At 44.3% G+C, this 27,891-nt stretch overlaps 1 protein-coding gene across 2 annotated transcripts in view; it reads left to right on the top strand.

The window, feature by feature from the left end:
• Positions 1 to 27,891, top strand: part of LOC147734735 (aldo-keto reductase family 1 member B1-like) — a 231,354-nt gene that overhangs the window by 169,136 nt on the left and 34,327 nt on the right. For both annotated transcript variants that reach the window (XM_086953023.1, XM_086953022.1), the window contains exons 2-6: positions 3,881 to 4,048; positions 14,573 to 14,689; positions 15,100 to 15,177; positions 15,880 to 16,002; positions 26,761 to 26,867. In XM_086953023.1, coding sequence (XP_086809149.1) covers positions 3,881 to 4,048; positions 14,573 to 14,689; positions 15,100 to 15,177; positions 15,880 to 16,002; positions 26,761 to 26,867 — 593 coding nt within the window. The remainder of the gene's footprint in view (positions 1 to 3,880; positions 4,049 to 14,572; positions 14,690 to 15,099; positions 15,178 to 15,879; positions 16,003 to 26,760; positions 26,868 to 27,891) is intronic.

The following is a 27,891-nucleotide window of genomic DNA, read 5'->3' as shown; positions in this document are numbered from 1 at the left end:
GTGCATGATAAAAGGTGGAATTTTAAGTGATCTGCCAAGAACAACACTGTATTTGGTAATATGCCCAATTTGGGATTCAACCAGAGTACCTACGTTTGCAGCTAAGCTACCAAGCCACTTCCCCTTCTTTCTGTGCCGCTTCCTTGTGCCAAATCTTTTCCCATCAAACCCAAACCAAGATACCTAGGAGTCATTTGAACCTATAATTAACAAATATGATTTGTAAGTAAATCTACACTCTTTCAAATTGCTGCACCCAAAATTACCCTTCCATGCAGAGCCCTAGTAAACCATGCAGTGTATGTAGGAACACTCTGTAGTGCCCTGCTTGCTGTTTTACATGACTACCCGATCAAGATACTGCGAAACCCCAAAAATAAACTGTCCACTATTTTGACAACAAAAAGGCAGGAAACCGTGTTTACAACGACGTACGCCTACCAACACACATCAGTTAAAATGCAGCAGTTACAACGAATACGTCTTTGCCATATATGCCGTTACAACGACATGCCTTGGGTAAATCTGTGTTAGACTTTAAAGTCCAACACTTTCCCTACTGTAGCGCAGACTGGAGTTGGAATAGTAAATTATGTCGCTCCAAAGTCCAGCGCTTTCCCCAAGCATATCCTTGTAACAATATGCTTGGTAAAGGCATGCAGAGTTCCAATATAACACCCAAAAACACAACTTTATCATAGTCCAACTAAAAGCTCTGCACTGCCTCCACTCTCTACTACTCACTCTATTACTCACTACTCACTCTCTGCTACTCATTCTCTACTACTCTACTCATTCTCTACTACTCACTCTCTACTCACTACTATAATTCTCTCTACTACTCACTCTCTACTACTCTACTACTCTCTACCTAGCACTCTACTGCTCACTCTACTGCTCACTCTACTGCTCACCCTACTGCTCACTCTACTGCTCACTCCTACTCTCTACCTAGTACTCTACTACTCTAGTCTACTCACTCTCTACTAATCACTCTCTACTACTCACACTGAAAAAACAGCATGACCTTACTCGAACCCTTTAATCTTTGCCTAAAGGCACTAGTGAAAAAACATTCAAAGTATCTGCTGAATTTGAATGGATTAATTTTTGAAAAATCCTGTTTTTCAAATGAATTAGGATAGGTAATACTAAAATGTTAGTCTTGTAACCAATAGCCACTGATGAGAGTGCTTCATAAATTGCCTTTCCATGCTACATAATTCAGCAAACGGTGCACATCATTGGGTCTTGTATTGCCACAGATTTCCTGTCTCCCTTGTTTTATCTTGCCCCACAGATTTACAATTTCCCTGATTCTACCCTGCATCAGACCCCTTGCCTAAAAGGGTAGTCCTGAGGGCTTCCTTTCTTCAACGTAAACCTCCCCTTCTCCTCTTAACTTATTATTACCTCTGTTATTTCTCTTCATCCCCAGTGTAATGTTTTCTGAGCTTTTTTTTAAACTAAAATCTCAACGATTAATTAAATTACTACCTAAAGTCGTATTGCATGTATCCTAGACTAATTCTGGTATAGGACAGTACCATGATAATGCTACTTTGATGTCAAGTTATCTTATGTCAAGGTTAGTTTTCTGTTTGTCTTTAGTGTTGTTCACCTCTCTAACTGTCAACAGAAGTCTTTTAAGTCACACAGAAAGAATATACAGAAAAGGGCTTTAGATTTGCTTGAGCCATCGGCTGGTTTGGGTCAGCCTCCATTCACCTTTGACTGGATTTCAGTCTTTTCACATTTTGTACCAGCCCGTGGTATTTCATGATTGTGTACATTTTGACATTTATGTATTAAATAGGTGACTGGGCACAAAGACATTCCTAGTGGCTTTTATGTTACCAGTGAATGTTGTGCCTCCATCACCCATTTGAAAATTAACAGCACCCAGTTGTTTCCTTGCCGAGTCTGTCGAACTACAATAATATTCTCGTATATGGCACATTACACCTAACTAAACTGACAATTTAGCCATCACTGAATGCTTTCACCCACACATCTGAAGGCCATCTGGAGTAGGGGTGGGTGGAATTTTGCGTAATCGCGTTACGTAAATCTCTGCGAAACTGTAAAAAATCTCTGCGAACACGCAAAAATTCCACGAACACGAGGAATTGTTTGTTCGCGTTGCTTTTTTACTGTTCGCAATCGCTGTTTGCGTGCTCAGGGGGAAATATCTCACGAACACACATTTGAGAACGTGAACAAGCAAAAAATGTCGCGAAATGGCAGAATGCAGACTTTTGTGCAGTTTCGCATTCTCCGCGAAATTCCGCAAGCGGAACGGAATTTACCGCCCAGGCCTAATCTGGAGCCGTGCTGTGGTTAACGTCTAAAGCTGAACTATCTGCTACTTTTATACTTTCCTTCACCCCCACCTATTACTACGGCTGCTGTAACCTACTATTGTGGGTGTTCAGGGTTGAAAAAACGGGGAAGTAAGTGCCTATGAGGCTACTAACCGGCTTTGTCCAGAGAGGCCAACTTTCCTCCTGGTCTCAGGTGGTTGCCCACTGGCGCAGATAGCTATGATTCTCCAAGCCAGATTGGTAGATTTGCAAAACTTGCACCGTGCAAAATAATGTTGCTTTTGTGGTAACAGCACATGGGGAAGTCCCACCCCAAACACTCATCTATCCCACTGTTGTAGGGCAGGGACCGCCTTTAAGGAGCTGAAATGAGTTTTTAGATAGGGGTGGTGATGTTGGGCGTTAGCTGTCTCAACGTGCTGGCACCCTGTGTCACAATGGCCAGAGGCTCTCCTGAGCCAATCTGTTTCCAAGCACAGGTAAACTAGTGCCCAACTGTGGCTGCTAGGCACACTGTTCAGTAAAAACAATTGCTATGGCAGAAATTGTCTGAACCGAGAGCATTCCAGCTTCTGCTATTGGGGTCCACAGCTGCCACAGTTTCAACACCCAGTCACCGTTGTGCTGTTGATGCTAAATGGGAATTTAATGTTTTTTATTTTATTTATAGTGGTATCCCCTATGTTGGCACTGAATAGCACTGTTCCAAGGTGGCGGCAGTTTTCGATTTGTTTTGGGGAAATGCGAGTGCAAGCACCGTGAAGTGAAGTCTGCTGCAGTATGCTCCTGATGTGTCCCTTCCCTCCTCCCACACTGCTGGATTATATTGACATCTGTAACATACAGTTATTGACAGTAATGGTCAATTTCAGAAGGAAAGCAGCAGAATCATATTATACCATGCTGTTGGTATTTGTATATTCTGTATTGTACAATTGATCTTGTTTCATAGTGCTTTCCATTCCAAGATTTCCAGCAGACTGGTATTGAACGTTTTGTGGTCGGTATTTAACACTGCATGGTGTGACTAACTTTGCTTGAGGTTGTTGGTTGGAGAATATAACACTTTTATTGCTTTCGTTTACTTAAGTTGTAGGAGAAAAACTGTTCCTCTGAAATGTTATTACCCAGTTATGTTATAACCAGTCATCTAAAGCAGTGCGTTTGAATTAAATACTTTGGAAATTTTAGGCAGGAAAAAGTTGAAAATACATTTTCCAAAGCTGGGGGTTTTTAAAACTGAAGTGCCTCTTTACTGATCGAGTTTGTGTGTGTATTTGGTATAGGGAAGTGGGGAGTGCAAGAATGAGGCAGTATTTTCTGAATGAATGAATGGTCCGTGATTAGGTACATAGACAATCGGATGGATGGTGAGTTATTTAGGTGCATGGATGAATGGATAAGTGAACATAATGTATAGGCAGTCTGGACCGCTTGACTTTGCCAATGTGTGTTGTTTTGATTTGTTTTTAGCCTCAGTACCGCTTTCTGCTCTGGTTGAGACACCACTTAATTCAAATGCTATTTCTCTTTTTGTCTTTTTTTTGTCAATTCAGTCTCCTCCAGGAAAAGTAACAGATGCTGTGAAAGCTGCCATTGATGTAGGATATCGACATATAGATGGTGCCTTCGTGTACGAGAATGAGAATGAAGTAGGGGAAGGAGTTCGTCAAAAAATCCAGGAGGGCGTTGTTAAACGAGAGGACCTGTTTATCGTCAGCAAGGTACTGTTTTGAGGGAGAAGCTTGTGCCCCTGCCAGGCAGACGTAATTCTTTACAAAAATCTAAATGTTTTCAGTGTTTATAGTGTGGTACACATGAAGGCGGTTTTGGGGACAAAAGCACACTCAAAACTGATAGGAACTTGCCCTGCTGTCGTGGAGATGGCGTCTTTTAAATATCTAAATATGTATATTTACAGTGTGGTCTGTACTTTTCATAGATGAAGTGAAGGGTGTTTTTGGAACAAGAGCGCTCTAAAAGTTGATAGGAACGTGCTCTTCTTACACATGTGGTGAGTGTAAATTGTATTGGAAATATATAACGCTGAAACATGGACACTTGTACCAGGCTTCACTGTCTAGACTCAGACACTCAAGTAGGACAGGCTTCTTTAAGGAATCTTTTTGGATAATTGTGACAGATGCCATTAAAGTTTTTCATCTGCATGTTTGTGCGATGGGCTAGCTAATCTATTCAATGTTTATTACTATTGATGAGGATCCTCCGGAAGCAAGGATACATTTCTTACCGGTAATCCTAGTTCTCTTCCAGGGGACTCCACCACCTAGTCCTAAGCAGCCCTCCCACCGGACAAAATTTTAATGCAGCCTCTTGCATATCCTTTGGATTCCATAACCCCGTAAAAAAAATACCTGATGTAACAGTCACCTGTGGGGCATGATGGGTTCCTCTGGGTTCTTGAAGGCACAGTGCCAGTTTTTCTCTAAATGCAGTCTATGAGCTAAGAATGTCTCATATACTCTTTCATTTTCTTTTTTAAATAAAGGTTGTCATATAATTTTCTGGTCTTTTGTTCTGTTCATGACAGAAATATCTTGGAAATTGTTGGGCGATTTAAAATGAAAACAGTGTAATTTTTAACCTTCGCTAAAGGCTGCAGATATATTAAAAGTACAAAGTTTAATTTTTTATTATATATATATATATATATAGAGATATAGAGATATAGAGATATAGAGATATAGATATATAGATATATATATTATAAAAAATTAAATCTCCCAAATCCGCCCGTCGCCGAAAGAAAAAGCAGGCACTCTGGGATGCATGTGCAAATACGGATTCTTCCTTTCACTGATCTCAGCCGCTCTGACACGTTTCGACTGTAAACAACCTTTGTCAGGGTGAACAGGCACCATTTCCCATAGACCATACATATATACACACAGGCTATGGGCACTATGCATCAACATGAGTTACTACAACTTCACTAGCCTCAGTGTATCCAAAGTACGTGTTACACTGCAATTCATTTATAAAATATAGAAATCACCCAAAGATAATTCCAGTGTACAAATTCATATTCCCAAATAGAGTAACATAACTTACATTCCATTACACATCCACAGGGGTAAATTGTAGACATAAGAGTCCTTATTACAAAAAATCTAAAATATCAAATGGAAATAAACCGATGTAAAAATTTGAATTAAAAAAATGGATTAAACTGGGCTTCCATGTAAAGTATACTTTACGGTTATGGCCCAAGACGGCTTATTTTCATATCTCTAGCAGGGGCACTGAAGGATATAAATACAGACGTCAGATGCACAATTTAAGCACTGTTTGAGTTCCCATGTGTTTCTCATCCCCCTCCCCACCCCTCACCCCCCAGATGTACAAAATCCTATAGTTTTAGACTCATATCAACAGTCGTGGCTAACATTTAGTTGGCCATGTTTTGCCAGTACGGGTCCCTAAATGATGTGTGTATGGTAATACCCCAGTGTCCTAGTCCTTCAATATGTAATATTCAATACGTGCTCCGGGGTCCCTGCACCTGGACACGACTATTCAATGCTTACGACAATGATGAGGATTCACCTGGAAGAGAATTAGGATTACAGGTAAGCTATTACCCTTCTGTCTTGCGTCAAATTAATAGTCTATATTTCATTGGGTACAAAACCTAAGAGTGCATATTCTTCATATGTTAGCCAACACCTTTTATCGTTATTTAATTAGTAATTTTTCAGTGCAAGCCAAAGATGGTCTATTTTTTACTGTCAGTTATCTGTCTATGTAGGCACTATAACTTTCCATGTTTCATTTAGCACCAGAGGTGTCTGCTTCATAGGTTAAGTGTCATGATGTGAGTGCCACAGTTTGATGTTCCTAATGTTATGTTTTCTGCCCCATAAGTCGTATTCAGTAATGTCATTTTGTTCTTGTTGAAAGATGAACTGTCAATTGTGCTTCCAACAAAAAAGATTTTAAACCTACTTTTTAAATAATCCTCTGCATAAGTTACTCTTGAATGTGTAAGAATGCGGCCCATTTTGTAGTGTATAAGAAGACATATACATCAAACAGAATGATACCATTAGTGTAGAGTAAAGTTTTATATTAATCATATAACCGGGAGATATGAAAAACCATTTTAAAGTAGGCTAAAGCCTGGAGTGTGCAGTGTTTAGATTATGTATATAAATGTCTAGAAAATCACACATCCAGGTATGAATATGCCACCGATGTAGGCCAGGCTGTCCATCTATCCCAGAGAGTACAGTAAGAATCTTGTTGTTCTACTTTTAAGTGGGAACATGTTAGGGCTTCTGTAGGCTGGCAGGGTACGAGTTTAACATTTTGGGGCAATGCCAGAGTTGTAATACGAAAATTGCGATATGATGGGATGCTTAAGTTCAACGACTTGTATGCCGACAGTTTTGTGTATACATTGAGCGTCAAGAGGCAGCCAGTCCATTAAATATAGGATTGGGGGATTTAGTCTAATTTTCTGATGCCCGAGAGGAGCAGGGAATTAAAATAAAGCTCCGCTTTCGGAGGTTTAAGTCAGAATATGGGTTGGCCATTGCTAAATTCAATTTGCTCATGGCTTGTACCTGGCAGATCTTGGTAGAATTTTCAATTCAGCCCGTGGAGTAAGAGGAATTTTGCTAATTCCACCTAACTCCTGTAATGCAAAATTACTGATAAATTAAAATTCTGCCGCTCCGCCGGTGGAATAAAAAAAATTAGATGGTGTTTTCTAAAGTTTGAAACCACTGCATATACCACCCTGCCCCCTTCCTTACTCTGCAGTGATTACGTTTTATGTATACACAAAACTGACAAGAGGGAAACGTATGCGCAATAGGTAGTGTTTTTTTATATTCTAGAACTTGTCTAGTAAATGCTCAAAGGTAAAGATACAACCCTTGTCAACAGTTGTAATTAAACAGGCATACAAAGAATGCCAGTTTTATCTAATTCTCAACCATTCTTAACCTTAGCAATTCTAGGTAAAAAGTACAAAAGGTCCGATCAAAATACTGATTCTTCAATTAAGTGATTTTCAAAATCTTTTCTTTATTTCTTCACAGTTCATATGCAGTCACAGCGCACAGTTTTTCCAATGATTTCCTTAACGTACAATTCATTGCCAACACGTGTTTCGTCCGGCTAATAAGCCTAAGGTCTTTGTCAGGGCTAAAAGCAAGTGACATGTACACTTGATTAGATGTTGATACAATAAACCATAATAAGTTCATTTTTAACTAAATGCTAATCAAATTAATGTCAGATGTACAGTATAATCTCACATGTTAACACAGGGGAAAAAACATTTCATAAACTTGTACGAATGCTAAGTGATTTTCTTTACATCTCAAGTTGGTTATGAAATGTGACAACAAGATAAAGTGCTATTGCTGAATAAAACTAAGAAGAACAGATATGGTCATACCACCAAAGAATACACCGTGCAGATAAATGGAAAAATTATACTCACTAAATAGCCTAATACATGGTCTTATAAAAAAAACCTCCTTTATGAGGAAGTATTACTGAAGCTTAATATACTGCTAGACTAACCAATTGAGAAAGGTCTCTGTGGGGTAATATCTAATGGGTTTGTTCTGTTTGTGACGAAAGCAACCTATTAGATGGGTACATGTATATTAGTATTTTTAATAATACCTATACTATAGTCTTACCGATTACTATATAATGCCGCTAATTATCTACCTATTAGAAACAAAGCCATATCGTATTTATAAGTTAGACGGCGGCACACCAATGCTCTGACAATATTAGTTGACTTAGAAATCCTTCATGTAACACGAAAGTGCTACTTCATATAATTCTAAAAGAGATATCGGACTCATAAATCTAAGTTAAACACAACACGTGTCACCTTCCTTATTTTTCAGAAAAATAGCTAGATGAATCTTAAGTAGCAGTCTCTAGTATAAGATATACTAACTGGGTCTCAATATTTTTAATCTACCCATATATCTACATATTCATGGAGAAAACTATATGATAAATTTTACCTGATTAGTACCGTATTCCCCACTTGTATCGCAACTTTGGAATTCTAGATAAGTAATATCTGGACCTGTTATTGGAAGCCATAGACGTAAAAGCATAATTAAGATAAGAAATACCATTAACTTGTGCTTTCTAGATAGCGGTATAAAATTATTAGAGTAATATTAAAATTACCTTAACTTTATTTAAGGGGTCACCCAAAAACGGGCACTCGTTTATGTTCGAAAGTTTCCTCTTCTTATATGCCTGTTAAAAAGAGCGATTTAAATTATAGAGCAGGCTATTCTCATACCATTAACAAACTTTACGATAGTGTCTATCCTAAAAGCTATATTATCTTACCCGTTTTAGTATGTCTCGTGCGGTATCAGGGATCCATGGCAGCTCGGCGTCTAGCACCCGCGCAATGTTGGATAGGGCTATTTATACTAGTCTCAATGAAAACGGACTAGTGTTCCCGTCAAGACCAGCTGATTTACATGTGGGAAGGGACATTATAGCTGCTATTTCGTCCTCTACATCAAAGGGCTGCGTCAGATATTCTCTTTGGCCCTCTGAGAGCCACCCTAGTGCAATATCATCCAGATATGAGCAGATTTCGGCCTCCACACCAGTGGCCTGTAACCATAGAGTTCTGAATAAAAATCCAGCAAGATCTTACTCATCTCCGATGTAGAATGTCGGGCAATATCTTCCCTAGCTAACAATTCAGTAATGTTTTCCTGACCCTTTGGCAGGGTTATCCTCTGAGCCAGAGAGTGACTGGGCCTTCCTCCCTCCCCATAATATCATGCTTGGCACTGCCTAGATCTATGCATCAATTCCTGATATACAGCGGTTTGGTTGTGCTCTGGGCGGAAAATCCGTTCCGCGCGCCGATTTTCGGTAATTTACCGCAAATTCGCACGCAGCGGATTTTTTTTTTTGGTGATACAATTTTGCGGCGTGCGGCGTAAGTTCGCAATTGCGAACATGTAGGTGCGGCGGGCAGCAACAATCTCGCACTCGCGAAATTACAAAATTTGCAATTCTGCACAAGAAATCCACTAGCAAGCAGCATATACCTTCTGAAAATGATGATTTTTTATCAGAATAACTCCTCAGGTTGACATTTGCCTGCCCTTTTTTGGATTTGAGGCCTTTTGGCTTTCTTTGGACCACTTTTGGATTAGAAATCAACTTTCACAAGTAAGTTTGTTTGGGGCATTACATTTGCTGTTCTGCAGAAAAACGAGTTTTGCTAAACTCAAAGCACTCAGCAGGTGCAAAAGTTCAAATTCATCATTAGCAACCATTCCCTGTAGTGCTTCCTGACTGGGGCCCCTCCAGAGTTCAGTTCGGTTGCTAGTTGCAACAATTGTATGACCCTGCTCTGACCCTCACAGCCGGATCATAGAATAGCTACAAGTAGGCCACAAAGGTCCTGGAAAAAAAAAATTGCACTGCAACAGAAAGCAAATTACAGATAAGGAAGCAGGTGCCAGACTGGAATTTTAAAACAGTGACACATTAATAAATCAACCCCAAATTAATTCAGGCCAGTTAAAGCAGGGCAGGTGTGCTTGCTTTTTCCCTCCATAATCTACAGTGATGATGATGTACCAGAGGGTGGCATTGATGTACCAGTGGATGGCATGGGTGAAACAGAGGGTGGCAGTGTTGAAACAGAGGGTGCTGTGAACCTGTGATGATGAACCAGACGTAGAAACAACATAGTCGCGGCCGTTGCGTGCCGACAAGTAAGTTCGCAATTGCGAACTGGTACAAAATCCTCGCGAACTGGCAGAAACCCTTGCGAACACTATAAAAACAAAAAAATTAGCAGATTGCGAGTTCGCAAATTCGCGAACGCCAGATTCGCAAAATTCGCCCATGCTTAGTGCTCAGTCACAAGATCTCTGATGTTGGCTAGCGTTTCAGGGGCGGGGTTCAATTCATACTCCTGCTCCAGAGCTGTTGCCTGTGATGCCAGCTTTTTTATTCTATGCCTTAGGCCTTTCAATACACTTTGATTGTACAACTATGCACTCCTGACGGATCTTCACTTTAAATGCCCCCGAAGTGTCCCCACACTTCTTTCTACTGTACCCTCGTTCTCTATGAAATAATTTCTGATCGCATTTCCAATTGTACTCTTGAACACAGGGTCTATCAAAGAGGATGGCTGTAATCTCCACTCGAATGGCCCAGCGTGGTCTCAGCAGGGACCACGCTGGGCCAGCAGCAGGACAGGTCTCCGTTGCTTCGTGCTTCTTTCCACCGTGGCTCCCCAGATGACGCGCAGCAATCCAGCCGAGTCTCCCTTACACCAGGCCGTGTCGTTCCCCCTCAGTCAGCTTACTTCCCAGCAGTGCGGATCAATGAGTTACAGATCGCTTTCCGATCTCTCTTTGATCACCAACGGCTGCATCTGCATGTTCATTGCTGTTCACGCTGGCGCCAGTCACATATCGAACAGCCCTTCAACAATATGTGTTCCTTGCCTCCCAGGCAGAAACGGGTGCCAGTTGCCCTCGCAGGATTGGAGTCCTTCAACTCCAGGTCTTCTCGATGTACCAGCCTGCAGCAGTTGTCAAATGCAGCAGATCTGCCCTAGGCTGCTTAAGGTCACTGTTGTAAAGAGACCAGGTCCTCAATGTATAGTTCCAAGAGTAGGTTTATTCACCAAGAAGATAAACAGCTTAACAACCGCAAGTACTGGCTACAAGCACAGTCAGGCCTCAACTGAACTCTATCAGAACCTTCAACATAGAACAGTAATTACATTCCAAGTTCTACAACTCATTACCACAGCTTACATACAAATAAATGGCATAATAAAAATTTTACAAAATAAAAATTTTACAAAAAAAAAAATAAATGGGATACAACAGTCACACTCCGCCCCCTTTAGCAGACTCGATGTAGCACAATTCAGGCGGATTATGGATCAGCCAGGCAGGCTGCACTACAGCGCAGCCATCTTGCCGTGCGCCTCCCCATGGAAGGAAGTATTTATGTAGTTTATTCAAAACGGTGGGTTGGCATCTCTGAGCTCATTCAGCTGTGGAGAAGATTGGGAAATATCGGCATAGTGTGATGTTTTACTTTCAGAGATTCTCTGGTTCAAACTTATAAGGGGAGAACGAGTTGAAAATGTTTCAAGAGGTTTGTCGTGTTCTTAGGATGAATGATTGTGTTAACTTGACTGCCGGAGAAGAGTTTTCAATTAGTTTCCTGAAGTTTGTGATCTCATTTAAGAAGAGATTGAGGGAATTTCTCACACCTAGATGTATCCGGTTGGTAGGCAGGGGCAGAGAACTGATAGCTGAGGATGTTAAACAGTTCTTGGCACTGTACACTTTTCTTGTGAGATAGCTTGTCTTTCTATGGAAAAGAAACCCCAGTATCCCTGACGGGTACAGGGTTCGTTCTAATAGTGCATTTCCTCTCTGTGCATTCAGTTTGTCTTACAATGAGTCTTTGTAAATTGATTTGCTGGATTGTTGTTGTATATTTCAGAAAGTATTCTAAGTGTCCATGCCACTGCTCACATTCAAAACATTTGACTAAGTAGATATGCCTGTTATTGTATTTGAAATTAATGATTGTCAAATACTGCTTTTTTAACCCTTGGACTACCACTTGACCATACTGGAATGTTATACCAAATTGGGCTTCTTTCCACCAAAGTTTATACATGTACATGAAGCACTGTAGAATTTTACTCTTAAATAAAACTCCTTGTCAACTCCATATTGAAGCGTGAGATCAACATTTTTCTGTATGTTTTTACATGGGGGAAAAAAATCAAAATGAAAAGTTACCTTAATGGTTAACTCTTAATTTTAATTTTCTCTCATTTCAAAGTGTTGCAGTTACTAGCAGCAGGCCTGTTGCTCTCAGCGGCCAGTAGACACTGCTATATTTATACCTGGACAAATAGTCATTTTTGCAATGTCTTTCTCCACTTTCAAACAAGCCAAATGCCTCCTAAAGTTTTATGAAGCATGTTCAATTAAAATTCGGCGAGAATTATGGTAACGCCAACGACCTTCAAGATCAGTCAGCTTAACCATGCTGTGACATTAGTTGCTTGGTTATTGATCTCTTTACTTGGTAGTCCTTGCCTTATTCAGATATGTTCTGCATAAGTGATGCTTGTCTCATCAATTGTGGGTTGTAGGATCCTCACTAAATCAGAAGTACCTCTTGAGTGTTTTGATGCCATTTCCACAGCTTTCCAACACAAGCACCCCAAACACCTTTTCCCCTTCTACAGTTCTTAAAAATTTCCCAAACAGAGCATACTCCTTCTCTCTACATTGTAGTTCAAAGAAACTCACAATATGTTCTTGGAGGAGATACTTAAACTAGATCTTTGAGTCCACAACATAATGGCTTTTAAAGATCAATGGGTTGAGTACTCATAATTTACAAGTTTCAGTGAAACGTAATGGGAAACAATCTAAAGGTATTCCATATCCTTGTGTTCAGTATCCCCACATTAGCATTAGCAATAATGATACCTGCAAATACCCAAAGTACAGTTGAATAATGGGAATTCTTTTCACCCCTTATTTCTGGACGACCAACAGGAGTTCACTGTGAAGAATGCCAGGGATAACCAAATGTCACAATCTTGCAGTGAGAAATGAGTCTCCTAAAAGTGTCATCTTGATTTGAGTTCTCACCGGAAGGTTGTGACCATGTGCGTCTTTTGATTCCTACTTGTACTCCTCACATTCCCAGTAATACGTTAACTCAACCCCCTTGTGGGCGAACTGGGCTCCGGAGTCCCAGAACAGCCTATCACTAGCAAACTATTTAGCGTTGTTCCCACACTGTGCATCAGCATGGTGTGGGCCAATAGGCCCCTCTCGCTCCCCGTCCCTCCAAAGAGCCAAGTCATCAACTCTGCCTCTTCATATCCACCTTTTGAGTTGCAGGACGAGGCACCGCCTTATTCATCTGCGATGTTTATGTGCATGGTGCTGCAGTTTTGTGGGGGCTAGGGACCTCCAAAATATTCACTGCTATTTCCTAGAGACCAATACCAGTCATTTCCGTTATTGTTCCTAGGTATGGACATGCAGTAGCTTTTGTTGTCCCCTATAGCCAAGAGAAATTAATTCAGATCAGCCTGTGATACAGGAAGCCATGAAGTCTTGGAGCCTTTCCTGGTGGCTAAGCTACTCTCATTTTATATTCCAATGTTAAAGTATATTCTGCAGGATCCAATGACGCAGAGGGAAGAGTCTACTCTCCTTGTAATACTAGTTCGCAATCATGGGTATTTTCATACAAATTCCACCTCCATTCTCCCTGGTACAAGCGATTTAGAGTATAAGCAAAGTGTTAGTGTCATCTTACTTTAATCACTAGCATGTCAAAACAAAGAGAGGCATCTTTCCCTAATATGCATTTTGTATTTGTGAAGGACCTTTTCTATTTAAAATGCAGTTTTTCATCTTTTGGAGTTGGTGTTCTATGGGAACGGTGTTATTTTTATTTTAAAAATAGAAAAATATATTTAAAAAAAATGTTTTGCACAGCAATGCTGCTGCACATGCTTTTAATACCTTTTTGAGTTTTCTAGTTTGTGTTAAATACGTTGCTTTCTTTTTTATCGAAAGGGTAACTGGGAAGAAATGTTGCGTCTACATAACCATTGTACAGTTGGATGGATTTATTTCTCTGGAAATGTATTCCAGGATCCCACAAAAACATATTGATTTAATAAAATGAATTGACTTCATATTAATTGTTGAATTTGATGGCAAACAAGTGTTATGTTACTTTTTTCTTACATTTAAATGTGTCATTGTAAAATGTATACCTTTTTTATTATGCAATGTTTCAATTCTAGGCCACAGAGGTGAGTATTTGGGAGTATTTTCTTTTATTTCTACTGTAACAGTTCAAAGAAGGATCATTAAAAAAAAATATCCATGGAAAATACAAAAATACACTACAGTTCAATGGAAACTGAAGTCTTCCAAAGAAGTTGCTACTTATTTCACAACTTCCTGCATCAACCCTGTGATAGAGGGAAACAATAAAGGTAGTTCAGTACTCTATGCCTTTGGCAACAAAATACATGACCACTTCAGCCAATCTGATTCCGCTTTGATTCCAAAATGAAATATGCAGCTGACCCACTGAATACACACAACATAGCAATGCGTTTCATTTACCGCCCACTTGGGTCAGAATTGAACTGTGATGGATAACGCAAGTAACTTCTCTTGTAGCTCTGGTGCACGTTTCATGAGAGGTCGATGGTAAAGGCTGGATGTCAGAAAACCCTGGATGCGCTGAAGCTGGACTATCTTGATATGTACCTGATGCACTGGCCAATGGGGTTCAAGGTGAGTACTTTATTTCAATATTACTGTTATTTGTCGATTATGTCTGTTGATATAGGCTTACTGTTTCAGCATCAGTCCTGTCCTATTAACACATCATTGGTGCTCCATCTTCGGTGAAGCCAACCCCTTGCCTGCAGAACGATTGCCAGGGAGTTTTTAGTAATATTTTGGCTAGACGGGAAGCCAAGATCGGGCTTCGCAAATCTGTTCAAACCAGCAACGGCAGGTACCTTTTGACTAGAATGGGGCAGTAAGGGCATGCCAGGGTCATGGAAGCCTATCCGGCTCTGAAAGAAGTCCCTTCGCCTACAGCCCACAAGAAAAATTCCAGAGGGGACCAGTGGTCCAGCTTTGATGTACACCCTGTGCTAAAAAAAAACTTTTGAAATGTATTTATTTTTCTTTGGCAGGCCGGTGACCAACTGTTCCCTAGTGATGAAAATGGTAATGCAATTCCGAGCAACGCTAGTATTCTGGAGACCTGGGAGGTAAGTGTCAAGGCCTCCAGGTGCAGCCCAGGTTGCACAGTCTGTGAAGAATAAGTGGTGGAAGCATGTATTGATCCGTGCCTTGTTGAGATTGATTCTTTTGCTATGTTTTGTCTCCACTGTTTAGTTTTGTGTGAACTGAATTTGTTGTCTACGCAGATTTTGAACTCTACCTATGTTTGGCGATTTCGAAGCTTGTGCCGAAAACAACTCTAAAAAGTTATATTTTTGATTTTGCTTGATTGAAAAATTAAGCACGCTTGAATTTCTAGAATCTTTTCAGTTTATCTTCAACGGTGTGCGATTGTGTTATTTTCTTGTGGGTCTGGGGTGCAGTCGTTTCTTGTGCCCTGCAAGATTGTATATCTTCTGTTCTACAGAATGTCTTTTGGGCTGCGAAGAATTGTAGCAATTTGTGAATTATTTCTGCTATATAAAGTTGTGCATCTATTGTGCTGCACTGGATAGTGTGATTGTGTGCTCTGTTGGCCTTTGTTATTGGGACTATCTAGCGGACTTTTTGGAGAAGTAGATATTTTTTGCTTAGTGGATCTTTTGTACCGGGTGTATTCTTCTAGCACAGTAGAGTTGAGGATCCTCTTATATGTTGTGTTTGAGATTGTGGCATTTCTGTCTGTGGGGTCACAAGGCCTCTTTTAAATTTGGATTGTGGGCACTCACAAGTTCTCTTACCTCTTGAAGGCCATGGAAGAGTTGATGGATGCAGGTATGGTGAAGGGCATTGGAGTTTCCAATTTCAACCACCTTCAAATAGAATCTATCTTGAACAAGCCAGGACTGAAATACAAGCCGGCAACCAATCAGGTAAACTTTTTAAAGTGATTTGTTTAATTTTTTTGGGGGGGGGGGGGGGGGGGGGGGGGGGAGAGAGTCGTTTTTATTAACATTTTCAATTTTAGCAAATACAGCTCCATCTTACTAGCAATGTTTTGATCCAGCTGCAAATCCCAGCATTGATAGCGTATTTTCCCAGACATCGAGTTAAGTTACCCACAGCACCCTCCCCTAGTCACCACCTTCTTCCCCATCTCAACTATTCAGACCTTCTCAAGCCATCGCTTCAGGCACAGGTTCCAGGTCCCTCTCTAGCAAACTCCCCCCGTCCCCCCCCTTCCCGATGTAGTATCTTCAGATGGGCTTTATTTGCTTCTCATCAGCCGGTGCTCATTTCTTCAGATCTGCCCTCCAAGCCTTCACCACCAGGGCCTTGATCTCCTTCCAATGAATATGGATGTGCCTTCTGGCAAGCACTGTTCCCAGCGCCAGCATTTGTATTTTACAGCTTTCTTTTCTGGGCACCACTCTAAGCAGGCACAATTGTATGGGTCCACCTGTATCACTGTGTAGGAAAGTGCCTCCAACACTTTCCCTCAGTACTCCATCAATGAGTGGCATGCCCAAGTCTTATTCAAAAAGTTAACTGCACCTACCACAAGCCATATCACCACCTTCCTCTCAGGAAATCCTATTCAGCTTAGTCCAGTATTTCCTGTGCAGATAGTGAACCAGTATTTTTTTTAATCTGGCACTGTAGGAAACTTGCTGAGCTTGCTCACAGGCCCTCTGCCAGTCTATGGCCGTGATTCCCTCAGGGCATTTCCTATTCCAGCGTTCCCTCGCTACATCTGTGGTGCCCCCTCTATCCTGTACCAATGCCGTCTGCAGGTCCGTCTATCAATGTACGGCAGCCTGCCAGGTCACACAGGAACGTAATGCCTATGGTGTCCCAAACCTCTTCAATGATGCCACCTCTCTTAAATATGCACCATGCCACAAGGGGGGGGGGGGTCTGCTGCATCTGTCTGGACCACCACCCAGTGTGTTGTTGGGTCGCTCTCCATCCTATAAATATCAGTTGAGTTACTTCAGTATTGAGATGGGAAATTGCAACTTTAACTACCGGTGAACCTGGATACCCAAGTAAGGCAAGTTAAGACTGTGTATGGTGATTGTTGGTTGCCAGTCCACACAGCCCCATGCGGGAGCCAATAGTACCAACATCTGATTTAGCGGGGATTCACCTTTAGTCCCGACGCATCCACAATAAGACTCAGAATCTGGAGGCTTCGTGGGATGCTGGTGGCGGGGTTCGCCGGATATAGGATGTCGTACGCATAAAGCCGTATGTGATCCTCGCGCCCCAGCATCCATTCCCCACCTCCTGCGCATCACAATATATGTCTTTCCAGGTGTTCAGTGGCCATCGCAAAAAGGAGGGTGGGGGCGTGTTGGCTCCATTAACTTTTACACTGGCTGTCTGGTTAGAGTAAAGAACTTTCTCAAGGCCACAGAATCGGGGTCTGAATCGGACCCTCACCAAGACAGCCGCCAGATCTCCAGTCCACTGTTTTGAAAACATTTTCAAAGTCAATCAGTATAAAAGTCAATCAATAACCATGCCAAAGGAGGGGACAAGAGGTGAAGACGTCTCCGGCAATGCTGTATGCTCCTACAGGGCATAAAACCACACTTGTCTGGATGAATTAAGGACCACACGACCCTACACAAACGGGAGGCAAGAACAGTTGCAAAAATATTTACTTCAGTTTTATAAGAGAGATGGGGTGACAGTCAGCAGAAGAGGCCAGTGGAAAAAGTGTTTTAGGTATAACAACAATCCTGGCGTGGTCCACCGCTTTATGGAAGAAACCTTACTTTGCTGCTTCCTTGTAGAGACTCAAGAGATGAAGGACAACTGTCTTGATATTTGACATCGATTCTAGAGGGTACCAGTCCGGTCAAGGTGTTTTGCCATATGCCATTGTCGAGATGGCCTCTGCTACTTCTTCGGCTATAATGGGCTCCTCAAGCCCCCGGCACTCAGCACCCGAAAGAGATGGCAGTGGCATCACACCCAGAAGAGGAGCAGCCGTTCCTCCGGGTGTGGGGAAGCCGCATAAAGCGCTGTATAGTATTTGGTAAAAGCACAAGCTGTTGCTGGAGAGGTGCCTTGTGTATGACCATGATCATCAATAATCTCCGGAATAATCCTACTGGCCAAAGGCTGGGAAGCCAATCAATACAATAATTTCCCATTTATGTACACCTGTGCTGTGGATGGTTGCCAGATTTGCTACACCGCTTACAGGAAGAGGAGTTTGATCTCTTCTCGAATCCGCACCCGTTGCCTGGTGGGGTCGCTGTGTGGAGTCGTGGAAAGCTGTAACTTAAGTGAAGGATCCGAAACTCTAACTGTGCGACACAGTGTTCCCTTGCTTTCTCGGTCCTTCTGAGGATACTCTTCGCATGCAAGTTAAGCAGTTGTGACCACATACAGTAACCCAGTGACAACACCACAAATGGACACCACACAGGTTTTATATAAAAAATAAGTCGACTTTATATAGAGTTACCACAAGACCATAAATGACAAAAATACACACTAGGATTACTTTAAGATGGCAGATTTAAGCTTAGTTCAGTTCAAAGAAGCGGCACTCTGCGTCAATGTACCTTAAGTTGCGTTGCGCTTCCACGACAAGCAATGTCGCAGCGATGGGAAATGCGGCAAAGTTCAGATGCAAAGAAATAAAGACGTGAAGATCTTCCAGATGCGGCACACTTCTCGGGGATGTTGAAGTCCTCGGTTTGATGCGTGGACTGCAGCGGCGAAACCCTTACGATGCGACGGCAACAGCTCCAACGGCGACGCTCTTTTCCACGATGCGTGAAGCTTCCGCTCAATGCGACAACTACAGTGGCGACATCCAAGATGCGACGGCAGCAGCTCCGACGGCGGTGCGCTTCTCGGGGATGCGAGGTGCTCTTGGTCGATGCAGTGCAGTGTGACAGTTCCAACGGCGACACCCTCCTGCTTCGGAGTTGCGACGGCGACACGCTCCGACCTTGTTGCGAGATTCTTCTCCTGACACGCTATCTCTTCATTGCGGCACGCTTCTCTCCGATGCGGTGCAGTGTTCGAGCGGTAACACCCTCCTTGGGAGTTGCGACGGCAGGCACAGTGACGGCGACGCTCTTCTTCTTGTTGTCACGCTTCCAGCTCCTTGCGACACGCAGTTCCTCAGAATGCCCAAAACAGCAGCTGGCATTTCCGAAAGAACTCTGGGGGGTGAAGTCTGTTGTCCCTGAGTCTTCAGCAGGAGGCAAGCTCTTTTCCAAGCCCTTGGAGATCCTTCACAAGTTGAAAGCAAAGTACACAAAGTTCCTTTCTCCTTCCTTTGGCAGTAAGGCAACCACTGCAGGCCAATCCCCCAAGCAGCACTTCATCTTTGGAATAGTCTCTCCTCCGTTTCTTCAGATTCCTCTCTTCAGTAAAGGTTTCTTCTTGTCGTCCAAAGTGATCTAATTTCATGGGATCAGGGTCTCAATACTTATACCCCAAAATCCTTTGTTCTCTGAGGGGAGAGGGGCCTTTGCCCAGTCCAAACCAGTTCAGAAGCACTCTGTTTACCAGACTTCTCCTTTCCTCTCACAGTGCAGGGCAGGCACATCAGACGCCCCACAGAAGGTGGAGACAGCATTGTGGAAGGCAAGTACAGTCCGGGAGCACTTTGTTTCCAGGACTCCTTCTCTTCTTTCAGTGTGTAGGGCAGAGACAACAGCCGATCCCCAGGGGGTGGAGCCAGCATTGTTGAAGGCAGGCACAGCCCTATTCAAGGTTCAGGTGCAACTCCTCACTCCCATCTAGATGCAGATCTCTCTATTCACCACTGGGTGACTCCGCCTGTCTCCTGGAATTCCCCAGCCCTGTCACTCTCAAAACCAGACTAAGCCATACACAACCTAGCAGAGGCAGGTATGAATGGTTAGACAAGCAAATACCTACTTTCTAAAAGTGGTATTTGCAAACAAAGAATATTAAAATAAACTTTAATAAAAGATGTATTTTATTATTCTGAGTTCAGGCATACTAAACTCTAATTTCTACCATGTTCTCTAAGACAGTTAGGATTATAAAATGTAATAAGTCTAACAGCCCATTCTGGCCTATGGAGAACAGGTAGCCTTGCAATATTGAAAAACGAAAATGGCTGTAATTCACTATTAGGACATGCCACACACATCAGGACTTGTCCTACCTTATACTTACAATGCACCCTGCCCGTGGGCCTACTATAGGGGTGACTGATATGAAGAAAAGGGAAGGTTTAGGGACTGGGAAGTGGGTGCACTTGCCCAGTCAGCATGACCGTACCGGACTGCACGCAGGCTCTGCAATGGCAGACCTTAGACACATTTTACAAGGCTGCTTCTGTGGGTGGCACAACCAGTGCTGCAGGCCCACCAGCAGCATTTGGATTTACATGCCCTGGGCACACTCAGTGCACGAGACTAGGGTCTGACAAGTAAACCAAATAGCCAAACATGGAACCACTGATTAATACATCAATTTACAATAGGGAGCACTTGCACTGTGGCACTAAATAGCAGTGGCACAGTGCCCAAAGCATCTAACACCAGCAAAAATACATGAGGCAACAGCAACAATGGAAGGGAGACCCACGCCAATGGTGCCAGGTCTAAAAGCTATGTTGTAAAGCATTGTGGCTGCTGTGCAGCATGTTGAAAAGGTATAATAAAAAGTGTTAGTAGTATTTTTGTTACATTGTATATAACTAAGAAGACAACAAGAGTGTGGAGGTTGGGAAATAGTACCTGAATTATAACACGTGCAGCTGAAAAACACTAGGGGTGAATCAACAGGTGAGGTGGTGCTGAGGTAGTCGTAGTGCACTGATGCGCAAGTGGTGCAGAGTGATCCTGAGTTTGTGCAGTCCTGAGTTGGGGCTGGGCTGGCACTGATGTGGGGCCGCGCTGGCAATGAGGTGTTTTCTCCACTAATGTGGAGGTGTGCTGATGCTGAAGCACAAGGAAGGAGAGAGGAAAATGAGCAGAAGGAAGGTGAGTGATGAGTAGAGCAGCGTGAGGCACATGAACGGCGAGTGACGAGCAGAGCAGAGTGAGGCATAAGGAAGGAGAAGAGCAGCGTGAGGCACAAGGAAGGAGAGAGAAGAGCATCATGAGTCACAGGCAAAGAGAAATGAGAAGAGCCGGGCGAGGCCCAAGTACGGAGAGCAAGGCAAAGAGCAGCGTGAGTCACAAGGAAAGAGTGCGGAGAAGGGCAGCGTGAGGCACAAGGAAGGAGAGCGAGGAGAAGAGCAGCGTAAGGCACAAGGACGGAGAGTAAGGAGAAGAACAGCAACGAAGAGGACTTTAGTTGGGATCATTTATAATCCGAGCTCGCTTTTAGTTTTGAGCACTAAGCATCTATTGTCCACTTAAAACAGGGGTACATATCCGAAAAGTATACATATGATATGACGATGGGTGTGCATGCTTTGGAGGCACTGAAATGTTATGCTGCCAACAAATCCACAGATGCTGAAATGTTGAAAACAAAAATTGGTGCAGAATGCTTCAATAAAAAAAAAAAGTCAAAGGGAATTTTCACTGTATTCATTAGGAAACTTGATACATATGGTTGAAATAAATAACCACTGGTTCTGTAACGCTATCCAAATCCTGTATGGAAAGGGTAGGAGTCTGATGGGAACAGTTGTACAGGATGTGTCTGTGGGGGATGGGAGCAGGAGGCAGCCAGGGGTCCCAGGTACGGTTTTCCCCCAAGCCAAGCAGGACATTCCTCAGGCTATGATCATACAGTCCGTCCAGGAGTCCACAGGGGCGCTTCCTGAGGTGTGAAGCCTTACTTCAGGAAGATAGGTTTGTGAGGAGGTCTCCTTTTCGGTTTAAGAATACAGTTTGCCAGTGATAGGGTAGGTATAACTTCCTGAAACCTGTCCTGATCTCTCTCAGCTCACTTCATCAGCCTTGTTGGTGCTGGTATGTTCCCCTGTAAAGCAGGCAGCTCGGCCTCGCTGGCTGACAGAGGAAGAAAAGACTCCTTGCAAGGCTCAGGCCTGGTTCGCTGTTAGACTTCTCCAGGTGTCCACGAGCCTCCTCTTTCAGACTGAAGTCCCTGGTTCAAGGTAGCTGCCCCTCTTCACATACCCTGGCTCCTGCCCCTTGTTGAGGGCTCGTTACTCCTCTGTCAGGATGGTGTGATAGGGGGCGGCATTGCTCTCTTGCCTCCCATGACCAATGCCCACCACCTCCCCTCTATTCCGTATCAAAGTACTCCAGTGCAACTCAAGAGGCTACAAAGCACCATTGTCTCTGAGCTGGGGTGTGCCCACCCAGCACTGCCTGTGCACATGAGACTCCCCCTTCCCCCCCTGTATGATGTTGGGGCAGGAGTTCGCACAACTTGACGTCATGAGTGTGTCCTGTCCCCTTGTCCCCCTGACCCAGGTACCCCCCTCCCCCCCCCACCCCCCAAAAGAACCCTCTGTACTGTAGCCTAACCCTTCATGACGTTGCTGTAGATGGTCCCCCTAAATTCCTACTTTGCCCATGTGTCAAAATCCTGCCCATGAATAACGCGCATTTGCTTGAGGGAGGTGGATTTGCCTCTCTCGCCCGCACCCATAGCAGTATCTTTACGAGCCGCTTGATATAAGTCTTCTCCAGCGAAAGGATCGATCTCCCACGACTTACGCTGCTGCTCTGCCTCTCGGCTATTAAGCACACCGTGTGAAAAGCAGATGGAGAGCACAGAACGGGTGGACAGGAAATTCGCCATCTTAGCAGAGCTTCATGTAAGGGAGGCCAAGAAAGTAGCGTGCACGACCCGCCCTGAGTAGCCCAGCCTGCAACCTCCGCCGTCTTCTCGAGGGCTCTGATCCGAAACACCCGAGTGCGTGTGCAGAACTGCAAGATTCCACTGGGGGGTGGGGAGGAATGGGGAGTGGGACGTATGTTTCGCCTGGTCCTCAAATGGCCGCTGGCTAAGGTTGCTCAAAAAGAGACTAACTAGCTTCGCATCCCCAGTCTACTACCTAACCCTATGAGTGATGTTTTGCCTTAATCTATTATGGTGGTACAAAATGCCTGTGCAGTTTGAAGCACTGTGCCAAAAGTTCATTCACGCCGAAACAATGAAGAAGATAGAGGCACGCAAGCGGCGTACACAGCGCTGCCCGTTCCCGAACCAGTACTCCATGGGAGTTAACTTTCAAGAAAAAGGTGGGGCATGCAACCACCATTAGCCAATTGCAGGCTATAATTTTGGAATGACACAGACCTAAGCCAATCAAAAACGGTGGGATGGGTCAGACCCCACAAAGTACATACAACAGATCACCTGACAGCTGTGCTTTCCAGGCTGGACCTAAAAAGGCATAAACACAACACCAGCTAAAAGATCATATTCTTGAACTATCAACGCAGTGAACTTCCCACCCGCCAACTGTCCCCTCCCATCCCCCACCCAAGAAGCATCTGTCACCCCACAACAATTAACCCAACTCGAACGCGTGCCTTGGATCGGTGTGGAGTGGTGGACCCCTCCAGTTTGTAGGATCATTGCAACCTAGTACCAGAGTCCCTACACGCAATCATGAAACTAAAAAAGGAATGATTGTATATTAATATCCAAAAGCAGGCCAGCCATATCGCATTCAAATAGACTAGGGGGGTCTGACTCAACCGCTCCTCCAGGTGGGTCAGTGTCTGGGAGTGTTCCTTGTTGTTCAAGGGTGAATCTGATCTGTGGTGTGGCAGTGTAGTGTAGGACCCCGAACTCGAGGAGGGCGACTCATGGTGGTAAATCTATTAGCTTGGGATCGGGTGCAGACGCTCTTACGGCGCCAAACCGGTTGCAGATTGCGTGCTGAGGCATGTATATTGGGTGAGGGTAAAGAGCGACGTGGACGATTCCGCTGTTTTTCTTCTGTGAGCCATTCCCAGGCGGACTCTGGGGTCTTGAAAAAATAGGATTTGCCCTCCTAGATTACTTTGTCATGCTGGGAACAGAGGCATGTAGGGCAGCTTAATAGCTCGGAGTTTCTATTTGACAGCTTCGTATGAACAGCTTTTGGTCTGGACTTCACAGGTGTAGTCTAGAAAAATCAATATGTTAGAGTTTTGATACAGAAGATCGGAGTGTGCTCTAGCCTCTCCTAGGATACAGTCTCTTTCCTTGAAATTAAAAGACCTTTCTATCATGGGTCTACGTTGCCCCCTGGAGGTGGTTTGGGGCAAGTGCGATATGCAGGTTCCACTGCACACCTAGGAGAATGTTTGTCTTGTGGGATCTAGGATTTGAGCCATTTCTCAAGGAAATCAATAGGTTGGGTAGCCTCTGCTTCCTCCGGAAACCCAACAAAACTCAAGTTGTTGCGCCTAGAACTATTTTCAGCACCTGCAGCTCACTTGTACGAGTGAGAAGTCTGGCCACTTTGGTTTTTAGATCTGCCACACTGTCGCAATGCGTCCCTCTGCTTCTGTAAGGCGGCCTATAACGTTACGGAGATCCTGACAGAGAAGCACCACATCCACCCGCACCTCCCCTCTCCGCGTCAACCACCGCTTCTGAGGAATGTATAGCTTGAAGTATCATGTCTAGACTGTCTGCAGATGTGAGGGCCCTATCAGGCCCCTTCCCCCAACGTCAGTCCAGCAGGAGTGGTGAACTGGTCAATGTGTGGCTGGGGGCGGGGGTGGTTTTGAGGTTCTTTCCCCATCTCTGAAGGTAGGCGCAGAGACTATATTGAAGAGCCTGGCCCGCTTACTGCGGTTCACAGTAACCTGAGCAGTCAAGCACGGGGTCAACCTCTGGCACCAACAGAAGGCCGATAGCGGTGAGTAAGGCAGGAGCAGGCGAAACAGGAGCTGCAGATGAGATATCACTTCGCCCTAGTACCAGGGTTCAAGAGGTAAGTGGTGGAGTAGCACACCCTGCCGCAATTTGGACACAAAGTTCCCAGGCCTTAATTGATGGTTATTGTGGCAGATGGAAGAATCTACAGATTTCACCCCTTTCAACCAAAGAGGGGGAAAAAATCAACACAGGCCTGGTGGAAAAAAGGACATACGTGGTGACTTTCCACTAGAGTCAAAGGAGGCAACAGGGGCATCTCAATAGTCTGTTAGGCATGCCCTCTGTATCATCTACAGGTCCCATTTAAGGAGCAGGAGAGTCAGGGAAGTTGCCATTCTGTAATGAGCCCCGTAGCTTGTATCCAGTGGTGCCGCAGCTTCACTTCCTCTCCAGCCTGCGTGGCAGAGGGCCAGGCATCTGTCCCAGAGCGAGGCCCAATCACTCAATGATTGGACTAATCTGGGCCCTGGTAGACAAACACGGCCAGAACTAGGCCTCTCAGGGCGGTACCCCGGTTAGGCAAGCTGGAAGGGGAATAACTGCCAGGCTGGACCCCCAGGCCCCTGCTCAGCCAGTACCGGCCGAAGAGAACAGCAGCCAGTTGCATCTGTCTTCACGCCACGCTTGTTCTGAGGCCACACAGTGCTGCAGGGCCACATCACGCACGCAGTGCCCCCAATGAGCCCAACTCCCTGATGCTGCCTCCTTATCAGGATGTTATGTCACACTTCCCCCACTGCACCTCACCTGGTTGAGGTGCGGTGTGGGTCAAGGCTCCTGGCCTGTGTGTGGAAGGCCAAGCACAGGCAAGGAGTGCCCGAAGAAGTCTCAGGGTGGCAGTTAAGGCCCGGCCCTGTGGTCAGCCCACGTCTACCAGTGCCAGTGGGCCTGCCCTTCAGGGCAGGTTTAGGCGGTCTCTGGGGTCCTCTCCCAGCCCTCTCAGGCCACCCACAGTCCACACAGGTGTCATCCCTCTAGCAAACAAAGGGGACACTTGGCCAAATGATCAGTCCCCCAGCCCACTCGCCCACAGGCCACACCGGGTCGCCTCTCCCAGGCTGTCCTTCCACTCTGCTCAGCTGCACCTCACCCGGTAGTCCTACAGGCCCCCGGTGACAATCAAAAATATTGCAGCTGCAGGGCCAGTTGGGCGAGTCTGCGAGGTTCTAGGCTGCCATTTTGCGTCCTGGCCTCACTCTGGTCGTGGGCCTCGCCATCGCTGCCCGAGCTTCAATTATCGTCCCACTTCAGCTCTGGTTCTTGTCGGGACAAATTGTAGACCGGACTCGTGTAAAGATGGGCAGGCCCTGCGGCAGATGACGGAGGGGTCTGGAGCACTCTTAGAATCTGATTGCCATCTTGACACCCCAAGCCGCGCCTGCCCATCCCTCCCTCCCCCTTGTGGAACCCCATGTTAGCCAGTGGGGCTACCAGCGTCATTACAGTGAAAAAGACTATTGAGAGTTTTTACTGACCGGACATGTAAGAGGTATTTTTGGCATATCCTTCCTTTTAATATTAGAACCCTGCTTTGTGGATGCAACAGGCCTACCTAGGGGTGACTCTATTAAAAAGGTAAGTAAGAGGTAGACTTGGGCCTGATAAAAAGGTTGTTTTGTCCCTGTGAGTAGGCAGGCTGGAAACTGTGTGGGAAAGGTTGCAGTGGCAGACCTAGAGCCATGTTTTCCCTTTGTCAGAACAGTGATGGCACAATCAAGTATGTGAAGTGACTTCATTAACAATCCCAAGGCCTTGCATTGAGCTGAAGCATAAATCATTTTTGCTGGATATAAAGAGTGTCTTGGCTCATCAAGATTTAGTTTAATTCTTGTCTTCACATTTTTGTGATAACCCTTGTCTTTCCTTCACTTTCGCTGCAGGTTGAGTGTCACCCATACCTAACCCAGGTCAAGCTTGTGGAGTACTGCCAGTCTAAAGGAATCGCTGTGACAGCCTATAGCCCCTTAGGCTCCCCGGACAGGCCATGGTGAGTGCTCGTGCTTGTTTATTGCAACTTAAAGACATTAAACAAACATTATTGAGAGTTTCGGTCAAAAAATAAAACTAATTTTAGTACAACAAGAAGGTGCAGTTAGCAAATGGGCCAACGAGTTAATGCCCATGCTGCCAACTCCAGTGGTTTAATCCTCTTCCTGTCAAGGCAGACTCACCCCTTCCATGCTTTCAAGGTTACATTTAGTAATCATAATTTCTTAGTATAATAACTGTTCTCATCACAGACAACGAACGACTATAGCCTTCTTGTGTGCTGGCATTAAAAGATTCGACAGAGAAATGTTGTAGCAAACAGGCATGTGCAGCCTACTTTGCTTGCCTGTTATCCAGATTTATAAAGCCCACTGTCACCCAAGAAGGTATGATGACACTTGCATGCCATTTTAGAGTTTACGTGACTCAACATACGCACAACTTTTCTCCTGCATCATCATATATATTCTGCCGACATCGCAAATGCACCATGCTAGAAAGAAAGGAGTGGATTTGATGGATGTGTTGCAGGATTTGCTTTAGAATCTCAGAATGAGAAATTGAACAAACAAATAAGCATCCAAAAAGAGGTTTTCTATTAGAGACTGTAGATTCCCAATCGAGTCTGCATATTCTTCACTTTGTGAATACCCCCATGCACCAGAGTGGATCCGGAGAGTTTTTGATTGCGATTCTCTTGTTGTTGGTAGGTGAAGTTGTGTGGCTTCGCAGCAAATTTGTACCACCCTGGATGTTACATCAGGGCCACTATTTCTGCCCTAACTCTGGGGTTTGATGTCTCTTCCTTTCTTTCCACGCCTTCCGGAGCTCCTTCAAATAAGGTCACTTGATGGAACCAATTCCCTTAAAATTGTTTCCAGTGTTCATAGGACATGTACCCTCTAAAAAACGTAGGATTTAAGCTGTAAAAAGACTGCCACTGTCTGATGGCAGACCGCCAGACTTGTGCGACTACTGCAAGACCACCTGCGACCAGGAAGCCAAAATTGCAGTACCAAAAT

The sequence above is a fragment of the Lissotriton vulgaris genome, chromosome 1_2 (assembly GCF_964263255.1).
Source record: "Lissotriton vulgaris chromosome 1_2, aLisVul1.2, whole genome shotgun sequence".
Lineage (NCBI taxonomy): Eukaryota > Metazoa > Chordata > Amphibia > Caudata > Salamandridae > Lissotriton > Lissotriton vulgaris.
This window is presented reverse-complemented; position numbering and strand designations above follow the sequence as displayed.